The sequence below is a fragment of the Ylistrum balloti genome, unplaced genomic scaffold, assembly GCF_031769215.1.
Source record: "Ylistrum balloti isolate Yb309-2 unplaced genomic scaffold, AGI_CSIRO_Ybal_v1 Utg371088, whole genome shotgun sequence".
NCBI lineage: Eukaryota > Metazoa > Mollusca > Bivalvia > Pectinida > Pectinidae > Ylistrum > Ylistrum balloti.
This window is the reverse complement of record NW_026782600.1, coordinates 248,720-266,665: the sequence shown is the minus strand read 5'-3', so window position 1 is coordinate 266,665 and position 17,946 is coordinate 248,720. Positions and strand designations below refer to the sequence as shown.

At 34.0% G+C, this 17,946-nt stretch overlaps 1 protein-coding gene across 1 annotated transcript in view; it reads left to right on the top strand.

The window, feature by feature from the left end:
- The window catches only part of LOC132560642 (uncharacterized), a 90,995-nt gene that overhangs the window by 42,312 nt on the left and 30,737 nt on the right, over positions 1 to 17,946 (top strand). The window contains exons 3-5 of the mRNA XM_060225305.1: positions 7,484 to 7,606; positions 14,065 to 15,537; positions 16,375 to 16,487. Coding sequence (XP_060081288.1) covers positions 7,501 to 7,606; positions 14,065 to 15,537; positions 16,375 to 16,487 — 1,692 coding nt within the window. The 5' untranslated portion in view covers positions 7,484 to 7,500. The remainder of the gene's footprint in view (positions 1 to 7,483; positions 7,607 to 14,064; positions 15,538 to 16,374; positions 16,488 to 17,946) is intronic.

The following is a 17,946-nucleotide window of genomic DNA, read 5'->3' as shown; positions in this document are numbered from 1 at the left end:
TGCTAAAAATTCATCATACAGCCTGCATTTTTTACTTTGATGTTCATAAGGAGCTAGATATATGGAGTAAAAGAATGACATTTTGATTATGAAGATCAACTTTTAACAACTTCTGACTAGCAGAAGCTGAAAAAGTGACATCATTTTGAAATGTCTATAAGTCATAATTATAATTTCTAGAGTGTTCATAGACTTCTTCTGAAAGTTGCTTCTATAATTTTTAAGCATTATTTGAGTCGAACTTAATATTCATACGGGAACAAAAGACACTTGCCAGGTATATCTTTGATGAAAAAATTGGGGAAGACATTTATATACATAGTAATTGAAGCAGGAATAGTACAAAGGCTACTTAACATGAGTACTGTAACGATACAGATCTCAATCTTGTTGCCCACCACTGAATGATCTTTATTGATACTATTCAAGACTGATCTCTAAATCATTTGATAACAAGAAACTCCTACATGTGAAATCTAAGAAAGACCTAAGAAGAACTTTCCAAGTAATAGCTATGACAAACTTCAAGTGTTAAAATCCAAGATCAGGTCTCATGTCAGCCATTCTCATTTCATGGGAAAGATACCCAGATATCCTTTGTGTTCTCATACTTTTCGTGAAACGGGGATAAACAAACTCTGTCAAAAATAAAAAATGGCCCCTGTAAGTCATTTTGTTTCACTGATCATTCTCAAAATCAAATAAGCAAAACTAGGGACAAAGGGGAATCTAAACACAAATTTTGAGAATCATCCCTCGAGTACTTCTAATGAGAAAGAGATAATAAGATTTGAAGGTATAATAATTTGTTGATGGTGGGCAAAAAAGATGTAACCACAGGGTTGTCTTTTGAACTCTGCTATATAATCATTCAATCTACCAGTCAGCTGTTGCTTTCAAATTTTAAGTACAAATCTATATATATTTTTCTTTGACTTGTATGGTGTTGATGAACTTATTTGTTAATGTGATATTGACTCTTAATTGACTCTAAACTTCGATCAAGCTGATTACCCTGTGAGAATTGTCTAGTAGAAATTGTGTCCATTAATCTTACAGACAGCATTTTATCATGTTTACAAGTCCTTTATATGTCTCCTTTATATGTTGCCCACTTGGCTAATAAATTTTATCAGATTATTGTCATAAGGGATTCAATTAAATACTGCATAATTGATTATCTATTAATTAGCCAACAGGCATAATAAGAAATCCTTGAGATAAACGATCAACTGTCAGGTTTGATATTTATTTAGCCTTGTTAGCTTATCATACTTGGAACAGCAGTAGAATTGATTGAAAGGAAATATTTCTTACAACAAATAAATCTGTTGTAAAAGAAGCTGAATGATTTGGAATGTGGAGCAGAAGGTGAGATAGCTATCACAGTGTACACATTATAACACTTGTATGATGTGTTGATTGTAACACTTGATAGTGAAATTTCAACATATCATAATGTAGCAAACACTATTTCATATCAGGAAGTGACAACAAATCAGTTTCTGAAACTGAATCCTGGTCTGGCCTGAGTAAGTCTTCAGCAAATCTAAAAGTAAGTGTTTAAGTCAAAAAAATATACGCTATGTTGATTTCTTTAAAGAATAGAATTCTAGTAACTACACATTTTGTGTTAATTATGCAGGAATGGCCTGAGTTTAACAATATTAAAGCAGTTTTTGTATGTTAAGTATTGGGGGTAGGTCTGTATTATCCTATATGTTGAATATGTAAGTATTCTATGATTCTGTAGGTTGAATGTTGTAAGTATGTATGATTCTGTAGGTTGAATGTTGTAAGTATGATTCTGTAGGTTGAATGTTGTAAGTATGATTCTGTAGGTTGAATGTTGTAAGTATTCTATGATTCTGTAGGTTGAATGTTGTAAGTATGTATGATTCTGTAGGTTGAATGTTGTAAGTATGTATGATTCTGTAGGTTGAATGTTGTAAGTATGTATGATTCTGTAGGTTGAATGTTGTAAGTATGTATGATTCTGTAGGTTGAATGTTGTAAGTATGTATGATTCTGTAGGTTGAATGTTGTAAGTATGATTCTGTAGGTTGAATGTTGTAAGTAAGTATGATTCTGTAGGTTGAATGTTGTAAGTAAGTATGATTCTGTAGGTTGAATGTTGTAAGTATGTATGATTCTGTAGGTTGAATGTTGTAAGTATGATTCTGTAGGTTGAATGTTGTAAGTATGTATGATTCTGTAGGTTGAATGTTGTAAGTATGTATGATTCTGTAGGTTGAATGTTGTAAGTATGTATGATTCTGTAGGTTGAATGTTGTAAGTATGTATGATTCTGTAGGTTGAATGTTGTAAGTATGTATGATTCTGTAGGTTGAATGTTGTAAGTATGTATGATTCTGTAGGTTGAATGTTGTAAGTATGTATGATTCTGTAGGTTGAATGTTGTAAGTATGTATGATTCTGTAGGTTGAATGTTGTAAGTATGATTCTGTAGGTTGAATGTTGTAAGTATGTATAATTCTGTGGGTTGAATGTTGTAAGTATGTATGATTCTGTAGGTTGAATGTTGTAAGTATGATTCTGTAGGTTGAATGTTGTAAGTATGTATGATTCTGTAGGTTGAATGTTGTAAGTAAGTATGATTCTGTAGGTTGAATGTTGTATGTATGATTCTGTAGGTTGAATGTTGTAAGTATATATAATTCTATAGGTTGAATGTTGTAAGTATGTATGATTCTGTAGGTTGAATGTTGTAAGTAAGTATGATTCTGTAGGTTGAATGTTGTATGTATGATTCTGTAGGTTGAATGTTGTAAGTATGATTCTGTAGGTTGAATGTTGTAAGTATGTATGATTCTGTAGGTTGAATGTTGTAAGTATGATTCTGTAGGTTGAATGTTGTAAATATATATGATTCTGTAGGTTGAATGTTGTAAGTATGTATGATTGTGTAGGTTGAATGTTGTAAGTATGTATGATTTTGTAGGTTGAATGTTGTAAGTAAGTATGATTCTGTAGGTTGAATAACTTAGATTGACATGTATGGTTCTCTATATACTAGTAATCATATAATTAATCAGCTCATATGACTTGAGTGACATATATATAGTTGAGTCTGCACACTTTGAGTACTGTGGAAGTATACAAATGATTTGGCAGCCAGCTGTGTGTGTTGTTTGGTGGGCATTCAGACTAGAAGCAATAGCTGTGTATTTATTGATCACTGAGGTTTCTGTCATCCTCACATAACACCCTGCATCGCTGTGCCAGTCAACACTAGATTAAGTGATCAGTACCGCCCAAAGTTAACTCTTTGTCAAGTAGACTTTAATTCACAGACCTTATAATTGTTATAGATACACCGAGGGTAGCAACATTAGTCAGCCAAATTTTTTTTTCTGTCCAAGTTTAATATAAGTCATGTAATGTACTAATATATACACCATGTATAGGCAGATTTTTAGACCCCTAACGGTGAAACGGAGGAATATTATTGTTTTCCTCTCCATCAGTCTGTCCATCTATCTGTCCCTGCATCTGTGAATGTTGGTCAGTGCTTAAGCAGCTTGAGAGATTCTCAACAAACTTCACACATATATCAAACATCGAAATATCTTTGACAAGTTAGAGGGATTCTCATCAATCATCACACACCCATAAAGCAGCAAAATATTTTTGAGAAGTTTTGAATTTTAGGGATGTTGGGTCGAGGACAAGGTCAACCTTACTGTCTTTAGAAATTCAAAATGTCAGTGGGTTCTTTCCTTATTGGATATTGATAAACCTATAACACTCACAAATGACCTCAACACAATATTACACATTGATGATGAATTAGTATTGTCAGAATGTCATACTTATTTATTGCATTGTTACATTAAAACCAGTTTAAAAAATTAGATACTTTCCTTTTTTTCCAAATTAGCACCAAAAGGCACCGTTTTTATAAGTAGTACAGCTTAATTGCAGGACCCTAGTGGACATGTATTGCTGTAGCATTAATACTGAGTATGTTTTTTTTTTGTCAGAATACTGAGGTTTTTATATCTCATTGAGGTTTTGGGATTCAGTACTATACTGAAATGTTTCCCAGTAAATCAGTGTAGACCTGGTAACTTTATATAGAGGTGGTAGGGATTCATCAGCAGTAACAGTAGTACTATACTGAAATGTTTCCCAGTAAATCAGTGTAGACCTGGTAACTTTGTATGGTCAGGTGGTAGCTTGGATTAATCACACATATATAAACAGTAGTACTCATCACACACCCATAAAGAAATTTTTCCCAGTAATTTTATCAGTGTAGACCTGGTAACTTTGTATTTAGAAATTCAAAATGGTGGTATTGGATATCATCAGCAGTAACACAATATTACACATTGTACTATACTGAAATGTTTCCCAGTAATTTAGTGTAGACATTGTTACATTAAAACCAGTTTAAAAAATCAGCAGTAACTTTAGTATTTAGCACCAAATGTTTTTATAAGTAAATCAGTGTAGACCTGGTAACTTTGTATAGAGGTGGTAGGGATTCATCAGCAGTAACAGTAGTACTATACTGAAATGTTTCCCAGTAAATCAGTGTAGACCTGGTAACTTTGTATAGAGGTGGGAGGGATTAATCAGCAGTAACAGTAGTATGGAAGGAGTATGACAAGGCTATTTAGACATCATTTTATCAAAATGTTTTATTTGTAATTAGCTTGTCGTTCTGGCCCATGTTTTTGTCTTGAAAATTCAAGCGTTCTACTTTTGATATAGTTGTCTTCCTTGTACATGTACCCTTAGAGTAGCAGTCTGCAAGTCATGAGTACTTGCGATCTCCTTGACTAAAGGTAGGAAGGATCCAAGGCTATAATGTGAAATTGAGTGGATGTGACATGTAGCTTCCTTATGTGTACTTCAGATTACATATATATCAACTTACTGGTGACCAAGTTTTATAACAATGTGGTACAAAACCTTTACTTTGTCATGACCGGTTTCCTATTCATGATACAGGGAAGAATATTGAAAAGGGAAAGCGTTGGATTTGAAAGACATTTTCAAACGGCATTTCATTAAAAGGTTTTACAAATGGTAAGGACTCGCCTGAAAACATTTTTTTCAAAGTTCATAGTAGTGTTTGTTGTATGTTAGGATTAAGATATATCATTATGAATCTGAGCTGAAATTTAGATCTTACTCTCCTTCATGTGTATACAGATGCAGTATTGTGATAGAGGGTAAATAAAGAAATCTAGATTTATTTCATAGTTGAAAGCCTGTGTCAAGATCAAGACCACTTTAATATGAAGTAAATTTTTCTAAATTTCACACCTGTAAGACACAGAGGCTTTTCCCCTCACAATGGCAGTGAAAACGGACAGGAACCTGTGTGTTTTATTGTTGAGAGAAAGCTGTTGTTTTATTTGGAATTGTGTTTGTGTCAGTCTTCATATAAAAGCTTACAAGCTCTATGTAAAGTGTTCCTGGTGTGACGGCAGTATATGTCCTCACAGTTAAGTAGACTGGCCAGTGATTTAGTGCTTATCTGCTGGTCATTGATCTTTGAGCATCCTGATTAGTCTTCGTATTCAGCCCCATTGCACAAACACTAGGAGTACAACAATATTTATGTATTGACTTCTATATTTTGTGTTCAGCTTCAATTCCATCCAAGCTTGGCCACAGCGTATGTATGTTTGTGTTAGGAAGTTTACACACCCAGACATTTGAAACTTTCCGTTAAAAGATTCTGTTCAGGATCCTTTGATTAGTTTGTAAAATTTTTATTTTAAGTTGTGAAAGTAGCTTTGGAAAATCAGAAATAGCATCTTCATAAATAACCTTAATTCATTAGAAGTGTAGATTTAATGTGAAACAAAAAAAAAATGTTTCAAATTGTGGTAAAACTTCTGTGTCAGTATAAATGTTAAGATTGTCAACTTGACAGCTATATTTGTCATTGTATGGTAATGCTTCTGCATGATAGTACCAAAGTAAGCTGTTTACTACCAGCTTTTATAATGAACTGTGTAGGAATGTTGAAAGTAATGTCAACAAATTGAGGTTATCTCCCATTGTAACAAGATGAGAATTGAGAAATGATAATTGTAAATGTTTAACTATGATTGTCAACTAAATAAAGACTAACTAACATGCCCCGTTTAATTTAATTCCTGTTGGCATTCAAATTGCCATGAATGCCTACTGACAGCACATCAATGTTAAAATGATTCAAACCACAGTGATTGTGGTAAGTTTGGTCACCAGATACAACCAATATATCATTAATTATTTTTTCTGTAAAGTCTATGACCAATCAATTACACGTTACTTATGTTAGTGTAGCAATCCATTTAATTGAGACTGGTAGAGATAACCACATAATTGTCATTGGGTTTGGAGTCTCTGGAACACGAAGTGATCAGGACTCTAGAACAGGATGTAGTCAGGAATGAAGGACAGGTGCACCTTGTGAAGGGCTGTTAATTAATCATCTCATTTTGACTAAATGGGTTTTGGATGTGGCAGTAAGTCTTAATTATTTGGAACAATTACAAGTGAAAATGTCTTGTTTTTTTGTTATTTCAATTCCCGCAAATGTAGGTATATTTATGTATATGGAAATGTCTTCATTTGTTGATTCTTACAGCCATCTTTCTAGAATATTTTAGATAATTGTACTGTTTAAGTTTGGGAGAAATGACTACTGATGTCAAGTACATTTGATATATGTTGATATGAAAACCTAGACTTATTTTTCCTTACTATTGAGGATTTTAGAATTTCAAATGTTATTGAAGGAAATTTATAGTTTTTGAAAGTGATTTGAAAAATAAATCTTTTCTTGCTCGAAGCAAAATTTAAAGGAAAAAGAAATTTTGTTTTAACAGCAAAAGGAAATTTTAAAATAAGAAAAGCCTTAGTTAGAGTGGCCTTCTAAGACTCGGCAGTGATGCTGTTAGAGCCTAAATTTTGATCCAAGGAGGCAACTGAGGAAATCTAGATGGTGCACTACACAATCTTAGTTATTCATGACAGATTTCTGTCTTGTCCTTTTATCGTGTGGATTATCTCAATGAAATAAACAAAATTGATTATTGACATGTACATGTGCCAGTCATGTTCATCTCAATACCATTTCAGTTGTTATTTTGGAGAGTTTTCTGTCGACTTTTAAACTATTGCTAATTTTGATTTGTTGTTATGTATGACATCATTCTCAATTAATAATCATTGAACATCCTTTTCTGGGATATTCCCAGGAGTAACTTACTTTAATCAGCAATAAGAAACATGTAATACTGATCCCTGGTATATCAAGATATTGACCCAATCTGGATACCAGATCCATCATGGACCCGTGTGCCATAGTAATCATATTGTATAGAGTCAGTTTAGAAGATAACACCAGCAGATTGACTTGAAATATACATATACTTTCATTTTACCAGTATTTTTTAGCTGATTGTTACAGATGACATAGTAAATGTACTTTCACTTTTCCCATATTTTACAGGTATGTAAGGAGCTGAAATGGGCACACTAATAGTTATAACCAGCACAGTTTTGCTGCTGAACATGCTCAGTATACCAGTCGCTCCACAGCAAGCCAACCAACAGCAGCCTCAAGCCTTCCAGGGTAAGTCCCTCGTAGTTGCTGTACACTTTCCTCTTGACATACAGGATAGTGTCAGATACCTCACTCAAACTAGGACAAGATTTTTAAAGAGTGTTTTCCAGTTTAATATTTGTGAAGATATTTTATGAGCAGAACATGTAGCTTTTGTGATTAGACAAATGTGTGATTAACCTTCCTGGGAAAAATTATCTGTTGAAAGCATTTCAGGTATAGTATCCTGTATATACTAAATACTTTTATGTATATCCTGTGTTTTAAATAAGGATAAGGAAGTTTTGTGTGTACAGTAATCTGCATGATGTGAAAGTTCTACTGTCTAACATCACCTAGGTCGTTTGCTGATATTAATTTTTACATCTGAGCAATCATATCTGCACAATATGATATTTATTATTTATCATTACAGTTGTTGATAAACAAACAAGATTTTATTTTTACTGTATGAGAAATATCATGTATGTAGATAAAGAAATAAAAAAAATTGATTAAACTAGACAGATCCAATTTAAAAATTTTGTCTGATAAGTTATATTCATATAATAAAAAATATTCTATGTGAAATAATAAACATGTATATAAAATGGTGATAGTGTTGTAGAATAAAGTGTATTTACTAGACACGAAGGTTTAATCAAGTAGCAACGCTATGACACGTGTGGAATGCTCTTCTGCAAAACATGTGTAAAAAACCTTACATATACATAGGAACATAGTGATAACTGGGCCATTCGAGTTCTCAGCAACTTTTGTAATTATCAAGGAAAAACATTTTAGAAAAATATTTGTATCAACAGAAATGGTAACCAATGATACTGTAAAGAAATTTAGTATATGTAGTTTATCTGTTGTCAACCGTATTAAGACTTCTGAAATCAGCCAATAAAAAATATTAAGCTTACAAGGTTCCCCAAAGTATTTGATGAGAACTTAGTGTGTAAGGGAGAACACTGATAGCTCTAGCCCACAGCACCACTCTACATCTTGATAAGGAGTATTCTGGTTGCACTGTACCACTAGTTGATATAGCCTGTATTAAATTGTAACCCTGCATTTCTTTTTGTTCGGATCAAATATAAATGGATTCCACTTTTAATAATATCTATGTCTGTCATGCTAGTTAACTTACATGAGACTTTAGAAAACAGTTGTATGTGTTCCCTGATCTGTAAATACTTCCTCAGGTTATAGTCATTATCAGTGTGTACTGTACATACACTGCAGCCCTGAAGTCAAGATTTGGAGTGTTTCCTGGTGGGAATTGGAAAACCACTTTAAGATGCTTTTGTCGCTGCAGAGTTTCTGTGTGCATGAGTGTGTATGTAGCTGTTGACAAAACTTGCTGTATATTATACATATATATCATAATAGGTATAAAAGTCACCACATTTCTATACAATAATGAAGTAAGCTATGTAATTTTTTACAAACTTTAACTATACTAGATATATTATCACAAAGGTTTTTTGTGGCAGATATTGTTACAGAAAAGTAACCATAGTTACATTGTTATGCCAATCTTACCAGTAGTAATGGGTATAACAAATTTCTAGGGACCTGAAAAAGTAGTGTGTTGTAAACAAAGTTTGATAAACATCTAACGCAAATTTTGGATATGGTTGAAGTATTACTAGATATGCAGAATTTATTACATGATTTAATGAAATATCTTTAGTAGCCCATCTTCTAGATGATGTTGTTATCTTAAAAAGTCTTCATTGTCAATAACACAATATATTCAGAAGTATTCCTCATTGTTATTACTATAGTTGTCATTCATGTTTGATGTGATTTTATGTGTATCAACTGCAGAAAATACGGAAAAATACAGGAGAATACACATAAAACTTGGTTTTTTTAATTCAAAATTGTTCGACGTTGACTATTAATGCGGTAATCTTTTTCTCTCACACCTGTCCTACTGCACAGTAAGCTTTGTTACATAATAAACATAATAAATAATAAACCAGACATAATCAGCACCCTTGTTGCTATACAATATATACATGTATGTAATAAAAATTTGAAAAGGCTCAGCACCAAATATAAAAAAACTTTGTAGATTACCGAACATTAGGGAAGCTCATATCATTAGTCATCACCATAAGATGGTGGGTTGTTCAAATCACCCTGCATCTGTGGTCTGTCATCTGTCTGTCCTTAAAGAATGATTCCTATTGCTATTCCTTGAGAAGAACTGGATGGATCTTTCTCAAATTTCATGCATAGATTCCTGATGTTCTTTGATTTTTGGAATAATTGGAAAAACAAAAATGGCTGAATAGGTGACCATCTCGGATTTGGCAGTTCAAAAAGTTAGAAGAATTTAAAATACCAATATCAACATAATCATTATCCAAAATTAAAATCAATTAAACTAGGGCAAAATATGAACAAAAGAAAGATTTACCTGAAGATTCCTGAAAAAGTACAGGGAAAATGATATCAGGTCTGAAGAGAAGGTGTGAGAGTAATCTATGAGAGAAAACAGAGGAAAGCAAGAAAAGATGGGAAAAGATCCAACTTTTAAAAAACAAATAAAGATCCAGTGATGGTAGATGCCAAGATTTCTCTGGGATCCCTTGTTTAGACATTTTTACGATGTCATAGTCAACACAGAGACAGCAATGTAATGAGTTTTCATTTAAAAAGTATTCATTGTGTATGATATAAATGATGAAACCACTATATCACGTTTATTCTAGAACAACTTTTTAAATATTATAACATGTATTTGTTATAATTGTATGAGCTCTGCATTTATTTGCATAATTAAGCATTTGAGTCAGTTTTAATGAATATTTTTTGAATTTATGAGACTTTATTAGAGAAATGATGTAAAATCTTTGCCAACACTTATCCCTACAGTGATGTGAGATGTATACATGTTTTACCTGCCTGGCTGTGTTACTTTTGTCCAGGTGTTCACAAAGATTTATATTTTGTCGTGTTCATGTATATTTTCAGTGTTTTTTAAAGATGTTTCTTACTTATTAATGTATAAGGAAACAGAATCTCTGTTTGGCCCCAGGTTTGAATTTTATCTTCTCAAATGTTACATTTCTTAAGATAACAGGCTTCAAGTTTAAGCATGATTAGGTGGATGTGTAAACAAGGTATGGCCTGGTCAACACATTCCCGTGACCCACAGCCAGGGTCACAGACTCGCAGCTATATATGATAGTGGTGACCTTGGGGCATGACCTTAAAACACTTGACTCTTATATGTAAACTTGTGTTGAGTGGGATTCCCAAGGATTAAACAGATAAATGTATGTCTGCATATATCTATTACACTCACAAAAATTCTGGCTTCTGTCCGAGGTTAAAGTATTGTCAGCTTCTGTCAGACATATAACACTAAAACACCATGTTCTACACATTCAGAAACATTGAAATTCAGAACTTAATGTTTCATGGATAGAGATGTAAACATTGTGTTTATTTATCTGTTTGTCCATCCATCCATTAAGACTTTATCTCGAATCAAGAAATCTGAAATTCCTGAACTTTCAAAGAATGAATCATAATTTATTTGCAGATCAAGTCTCTGAGGTCAAGGTCACTGCTAAGTTTAAAGGGTTTTGGTTTATTTTTTTTCACAATGCTGTATTTCAGAATCTAAAATGATGCAATAATGTATAGTCCAAGCTCTCCTGTCTTTCTCTCATCTCTCTCAGAACACAGACAATTGGGAAAGTTGACCATGTCCCCTTTAGCTTAGTCTGGTGAATATGCACATTTCTAATGTGAAATGAGGTCATGTGACACATGATGTCAAACTTTGGTGATAGTGATAGTCTATCAACCTATTTAAATTCTACTACAAAGGTCACGTTTATATTCACACACAAATGTTTAGAATCATTTTAAAATGAAACTTTCCTTTGTATATAGTTATTGTTTACATAATGATGTATGACAGTGAAAAATGAAAGGTTTTTTCTTTCTTTTTTAATTTATTTTGAAAGGGATGCTATGTAAGGGCTATATTTAGTTACAAACAACCCTGTCTGAAGTGATTCATAGCCTTTATCTAGAATAACTACAGTCGTTACTTTAAACTTATATCTAGATTTTTACATGATGTGAAATTTGGTAATAGCATATGTCATAGAAATGCCACAGTTGATGGTTATGTAACGTACATTATTGTGTCACAGCATTCCATACATGGATATTTATTATTTACCAGCTGATGACCATATCTTAAGGAAAATAAACAACTTTTATCTTATTTCAATAGATGTTCTAAATAATGCTTAAAGGGATACATTTCAAGACCAAATAATACTGATTTTTATTTGTCAACCAAAGACATCTCTGTCCAAACGAACTTCTCCAGTTAGTCAACAGTGAAACTGAATGAAGATTATAACTTGCGGTACTGTTTAACCTTCATGTAACTACAAGAGTTAAATGTTTGTTCTTTTATGAACCTGTTATAATTACAATGTGAAAGAAACAGAATATATTCGGGGCAACTGTTTCAACATGCACAACTGCTTGTCCCACCTGTGCACACACACACACATAAACACACATGTACACTACATGCATCTACCACAAATATTATGGATATATATGTATATCTAAATCTGCCATTTCACCCTGCCTTTATGATAATTTCAATTCTATAAATAAAGAAGACTCTTTCTTGCACTCTGATACTATAATATCAAAATCTAAACTTGTGTATCCGAATACTACTGAACATTTCTGTACGTACTGTCAGTCAAAGCAGGTACATGAGAATGACATTTGTATTGAAAAAAATGCAGAAATCTCAATGCTCAAAAATCAAAAAAAAAAAAAATCAAAAGTCATTTAGCTCATATGCTTTTACTGAAAAAAATGTCACTTGGATTCATAATTTTATTAAATAGTTCTGGATATCTGCGTAAATCTCTTGATTACAATATGATTGTTAACACACGTTCACATGAAACTAAGTACAAGTGCCAGGTGTAACTTCTCAAAACAATGCTGTATCTTCATAACTCACAAGAAGAAATCATGAAAAAAATCCTAAACACCTGTTTAATCATATTCCATGTTGTATATCATAAAGTTAGTTCATAACAGTAACAGCCGTTTTTACCACAATCATGTATTCAGAGACGTACAGGTATAATGCTGACTCGTGGTACTTTGATGTGGATTTTCCTCTTATTTAGGTTTATTTGCACAAACTTTGTATTGCAATGTACAGACCCAAGGGTCTCACATTTCCTCCAGGAGAGGGGGGAAATTTTATTATAGTTTATTTAGGAAAGCTGGATTTTTGAACATAAGTTGTTTAAGTGGAAATATTTCAAACTTGATCAGAGTTATTAGAGAATGACAATGGGTTGATGGTATGCACATATTGATCCTGGCTGACCTCCAGGGCTGATAGACAGGGCTAAAAGGGATCAAAGTGACTCATATTTCAAAAATCTTCTTTTCAACATCCAGATATGGTAGAATCAATTGATCTTCATTAATGGAAATGTCGAAAGGTGCTTGACCAAAATTGTGAATTTCATGACCCAGGGGCTCACATTTCTGGCTTGGAAAAGGGTGAAGTTTTTTTAGTAGTTTGATAGAAAAATAGGATTTTTGTGCATAAAATTTATTTTTCATTAGAAATAACTTGGCTATGATAGTATAGGATACATATATTGACAATGGCTGACCCAAAAAACTACAATCATATCACTTTAGTCTTACAATCATTAATGTCACAATTTTTTTTCGTGACACTTGAAAATGATATACCCTGTAGATTTTATAAGCAGTCTTGTTTATACCATGGCAGCTAGGTCTCTTGCTCATTAATTCATTTATATTTTTTACTACTTCTTTGTCTTTTAATAATTTGACGTGGTCTACCATTCGTTCATTCTGTTGTCATTTTGAATTTATAAAAAAAAAGATAAATTAATTGTCATGTTTAGTATACGGACTGAAAGGTTTGATACTGTTCAGAACAAGAAATAAAAAAGCACATAATGATGGAATGGTGACTTTTTAGACAGTATATTTTGTTAAAATTGTAACTCTCCTAATGAAGGTAGTTACATGACATAGTGTATACAGTAGTATGCTCATTCTTAAGTTCTACAGTGATGTTGAATAAGAGATGGAAACTAAAACCTTTGGATTTAAAAAAAGTTGTGCCTTATTGATAGAATTAATACATCACTGTGAAGGTTGTTGTTTTAATGGGTTTTATATTTTAGTAGTTTTGAATAAAACTGTGAAAAATGAAAACAGTTTCGAAAATGAAAGTTATAGAAAAAAAAGCTGTTAGGTAATGACTCTTGGGAAAATACCTCCATTTTGATTAAAGCTTTATTGAAAATGGTGAAAATAAGTTGTATCTAAAGAAGTAACATCAACAGACCACTAGATATGACAGTATAAGATGTGTACAATTTGTGGATGAAATTTTACTCATGGTGTCTTTTCTTTAACAGTGCGGTTGCCAGACAGGCAGAGCAACACTGTTGAAGCAGCAGCAACAGGAAATGATGAAAAAAGTATAGAATATCTAAATTCTCTGCTGAAAAAACGTAAGACCAAAGTGAATGTTGATGACACGGGTGACAAACCAGTACTAAAATCACGAGTGAAGCGGAAAAAGAAGAGGAGTAAAGTGCAAGAGGATAGTAAAATTCAAGTTAATAAAAATCAGGCTCCAGGAGATCTCGGGAAATCTCAGGAATTTGTGCAGAAAGCCAATGTAGTGCCTCAGAACAATCAGAATATAGTTGCACCAGTATTGGGTGGAGTCAACAATAATTCGGGAGGAGCCAATAACATTGTAGGTGGAGTTAAAAACATTGTAGGAGGAGCTGATATTGGGGGCGGGGCTAAAAATAACATTGTTGGTGGTGTTAACAGTATTGGGGGTGGGTCAAATAATATTATTGAAAACAAAATCAAGTCAAATTTACCTAGTGCTTTCAACAATAATAATGATAATGATGCTTTTGGAAGGGCTGAAAGCAATAATGTTGTGAACTCTCGAGTTAGAGTGATGGAGAATTTTGTGGCCCAAGACGGGGCCCATCCTAAGGACAGTGTCCCAGTGTTACCAGGTAACGTTTTAAGACATAGTAACCCAGATAAAGAAAAAGCAGTAGATGTGGTAGGAGGACCAAACATGCTACAGAACCCTGCCCCACGGGCAGGAGACATTCCAGTCAATGCTCACAATAACCTGGCCGATTCTCCTGTTGGAAATCAGGATATGCCGGATCAGAAACCCATTGAAGACCACAGTGACAATCGTGATGTTGCACATGATGAGGTCCAGGGTAACTCTGATAATGTTGTAGAAGCAAAGAACAACATTATACGTGACAACAATAATCAAATCCATGTGAATGACCAAGGTGTTGGCAATATAGTCCATAATCAGGAGAATAACTTCCAGGATAGTAACAGGAATTGGGAACCTGTGGTAAATAACAACCCACCTGTACAGCAACAGCAAATCAACAATAAACCAAAGAAGCAGGACAGTCAGCGCATCATGTGGGACTGGAGTGACTTCCTCATCAATTATGAACAGTATGTCATGCCGGAGCAAAAGGTGAGACGAGCACCTCATGCAACAACAGGTGAACCTTGGCCACTGCCACAATATTATATAACATCCCAATCAAAACTCTTTCGACTGGATCGTGAAAAGTTCCACTTCCGTATCTCCAAAGAGACTTGTGACATCATTGAAAAAGCTGTGGAGCGATACAAGGACTATATTTTGTATGACAGCGTTCAGGACATGTACGACAATTTACAGCATGCCCAAGGTTCAAGTCTAGATGATGTGTATGAGAAATATGGAGATGAGGTCCACACGCAAGCAGGTTACATAGATGAACTGAATGTTAAGATCAGGCAACCCTGTTCAAGACTTCCCCATGACAAGATGGATGAATCTTGTAAGTCTCTCATTATATCTACCTTACTCTCTCACTACTTGTCTTGTAAGTCTCTCTTCCTCCCTGTCTGTAAATCTTCCCTACTCTCTCACTACTTGTCTTGTAAGTCTCTCTTCCTCCCTGTCTGTAAATCTTCCCTACTCTCTCACTATTTGTCTTGTAAGTCTGTCTTCCTCCCTGTCTATAAATGTTCCTTACTCTCTCACTATTTGTCTTGTAAGTCTGTCTTCCTCCCTGTCTGTAAATGTTCCCTACTCTCTCACTATTTGTCTTGTAAGTCTCTCTTCCTCCCTGTCTGTAAATGTTCCCTACTCTCTCACTATTTGTCTTGTAAGTCTCTCTTCCTCCCTGTCTGTAAATGTTCCCTACTCTCTCACTATTTGTCTTGTAAGTCTCTCTTCCTCCCTGTCTGTAAATGTTCCCTACTCTCTCACTATTTGTCTTGTAAGTCTCTCTTCCTCCCTGTCTGTAAATGTTCCCTACTCTCTCACTATTTGTCTTGTAAGTCTCTCTTCCTCCCTGTCAGTAAATGTTCCCTACTCTCTCACTACTTGTCTTGTAAGTCTCTCTTCCTCCCTGTCAGTAAATGCTCCCTACTCTCTCACTACTTGTCTTTAAGACCGTTTAAATCTTGTTATAAAATCTATTTTTATCTATAATTGAATTAAATTAAATGAAAATGATGCAATTTCTGTGGAAGATTATTTCATAGAACACAAATATTTTGTGTCTGGAGAAATAGATGTGTATAAATTGTCATTTTTAAAAAACAGAGAAAATAAGATAGAATATTACGTGAGATAGTTAGGTAATTTGTTTATTTGCTCTTGTCATCAGATGACCTTTTTATCAAACGCACTGGAGCGTTTTTATGGGCAAATGAAGTGTGGGGTGCTTTGCGTGGGCTGGAGACCTTCAGTCAGCTTGTCTTCAAGGGCACAAATGAAGAGGTAAGACTCTATAGTGTATTATACAACAATGCATCCCTGTGTAACATGTCGTGTATGAATGATTAGCTACAAATAAAAATATATCTGTTGGCAGTAGCTGGTTACTTTGAACCTCAACATTTTACCTTTTATATCTGTAATCTATATAAGGTTGAAAAATCTATAAAGATTGGTTTGTTTAAAACAATTCAGGAATGGAATTGATTTTTGTGGGGAAATTCATCAACAGAAATTCTGGAGTATCTTGTTATTTTCTTATTTTGGATTTAAAGAGAATTAGAGTTCCACTAATAATGTAATACAGATGTAAAACTAAATTGTATACTCTTTATCATCATTCAGTAAGTAAGGATCTAAATAATAAATGGCTGTGATTGACCTTCAGATTTAAAATCAAATGGATAGCTTTAAGATATCATCATTATTATAAAGGTTCTAATTGTACAATATTTTCTTCTATATCAAAACTTGTGAGGTGAAATAGCCCGTTTCAGATATTTGACTTAAAAAAATCCAAACATCAGTATCAAGATGTCAGTGTTTAATGATTTGTACTTGATCAGTGTCAGGTTATGTTTTATTCTTGTTTCATATGTATCTGTAAGTTGTCCTGATCCTCTATGAAAAAACATAAGATCAATATGTTATTGCCCTGTAGGCAGATGATTCCTTGATTTCAGTCTCCCAGGTCACTGAAAACATCAGTCAGCTGATTCCTTGATTTCAGTCTCCCAGGTCACTGAAAACATCAGTCAGATGATTCCTTGATTTCAGTCTCCCCGGTCACTGAAAACATCAATCAGCTGATTCCTTGATTTCAGTCTCCCAGGTCACTGAAAACATCAGTCAGATGATTCCTTGATTTCAGTCTCCCAGGTCACTGAAAACATCAGTCAGTTGATTCCTTGATTTCAGTCTCCCAGGTCACTGAAAACATCAGTCAGTTGATTCCTTGATTTCAGTCTCCCAGGTCACTGAAAACATCAGTCAGATGATTCCTTGATTTCAGTCTCCCAGGTCACTGAAAACATCAGTCAGATGATTCCTTGATTTCAGTCTCCCAGGTCACTGAAAACATCAGTCAGATGATTCCTTGATTTCAGTCTCCCAGGTCACTGAAAACATCAGTCAGCTGATTCCTTGATTTCAGTCTCCCCGGTCACTGAAAACATCAGTCAGATGATTCCTTGATTTCAGTCTCCCCGGTCACTGAAAACATCAGTCAGATGATTCCTTGATTTCAGTCTCCCAGGTCACTGAAAACATCAGTCAGATGATTCCTTGATTTCAGTCTCCCAGGTCACTGAAAACATCAGTCAGATGATTCCTTGATTTCAGTCTCCCAGGTCACTGAAAACATCAGTCAGATGATTCCTTGATTTCAGTCTCCCAGGTCACTGAAAACATCAGTCAGATGATTCCTTGATTTCAGTCTCCCAGGTCACTGAAAACATCAGTC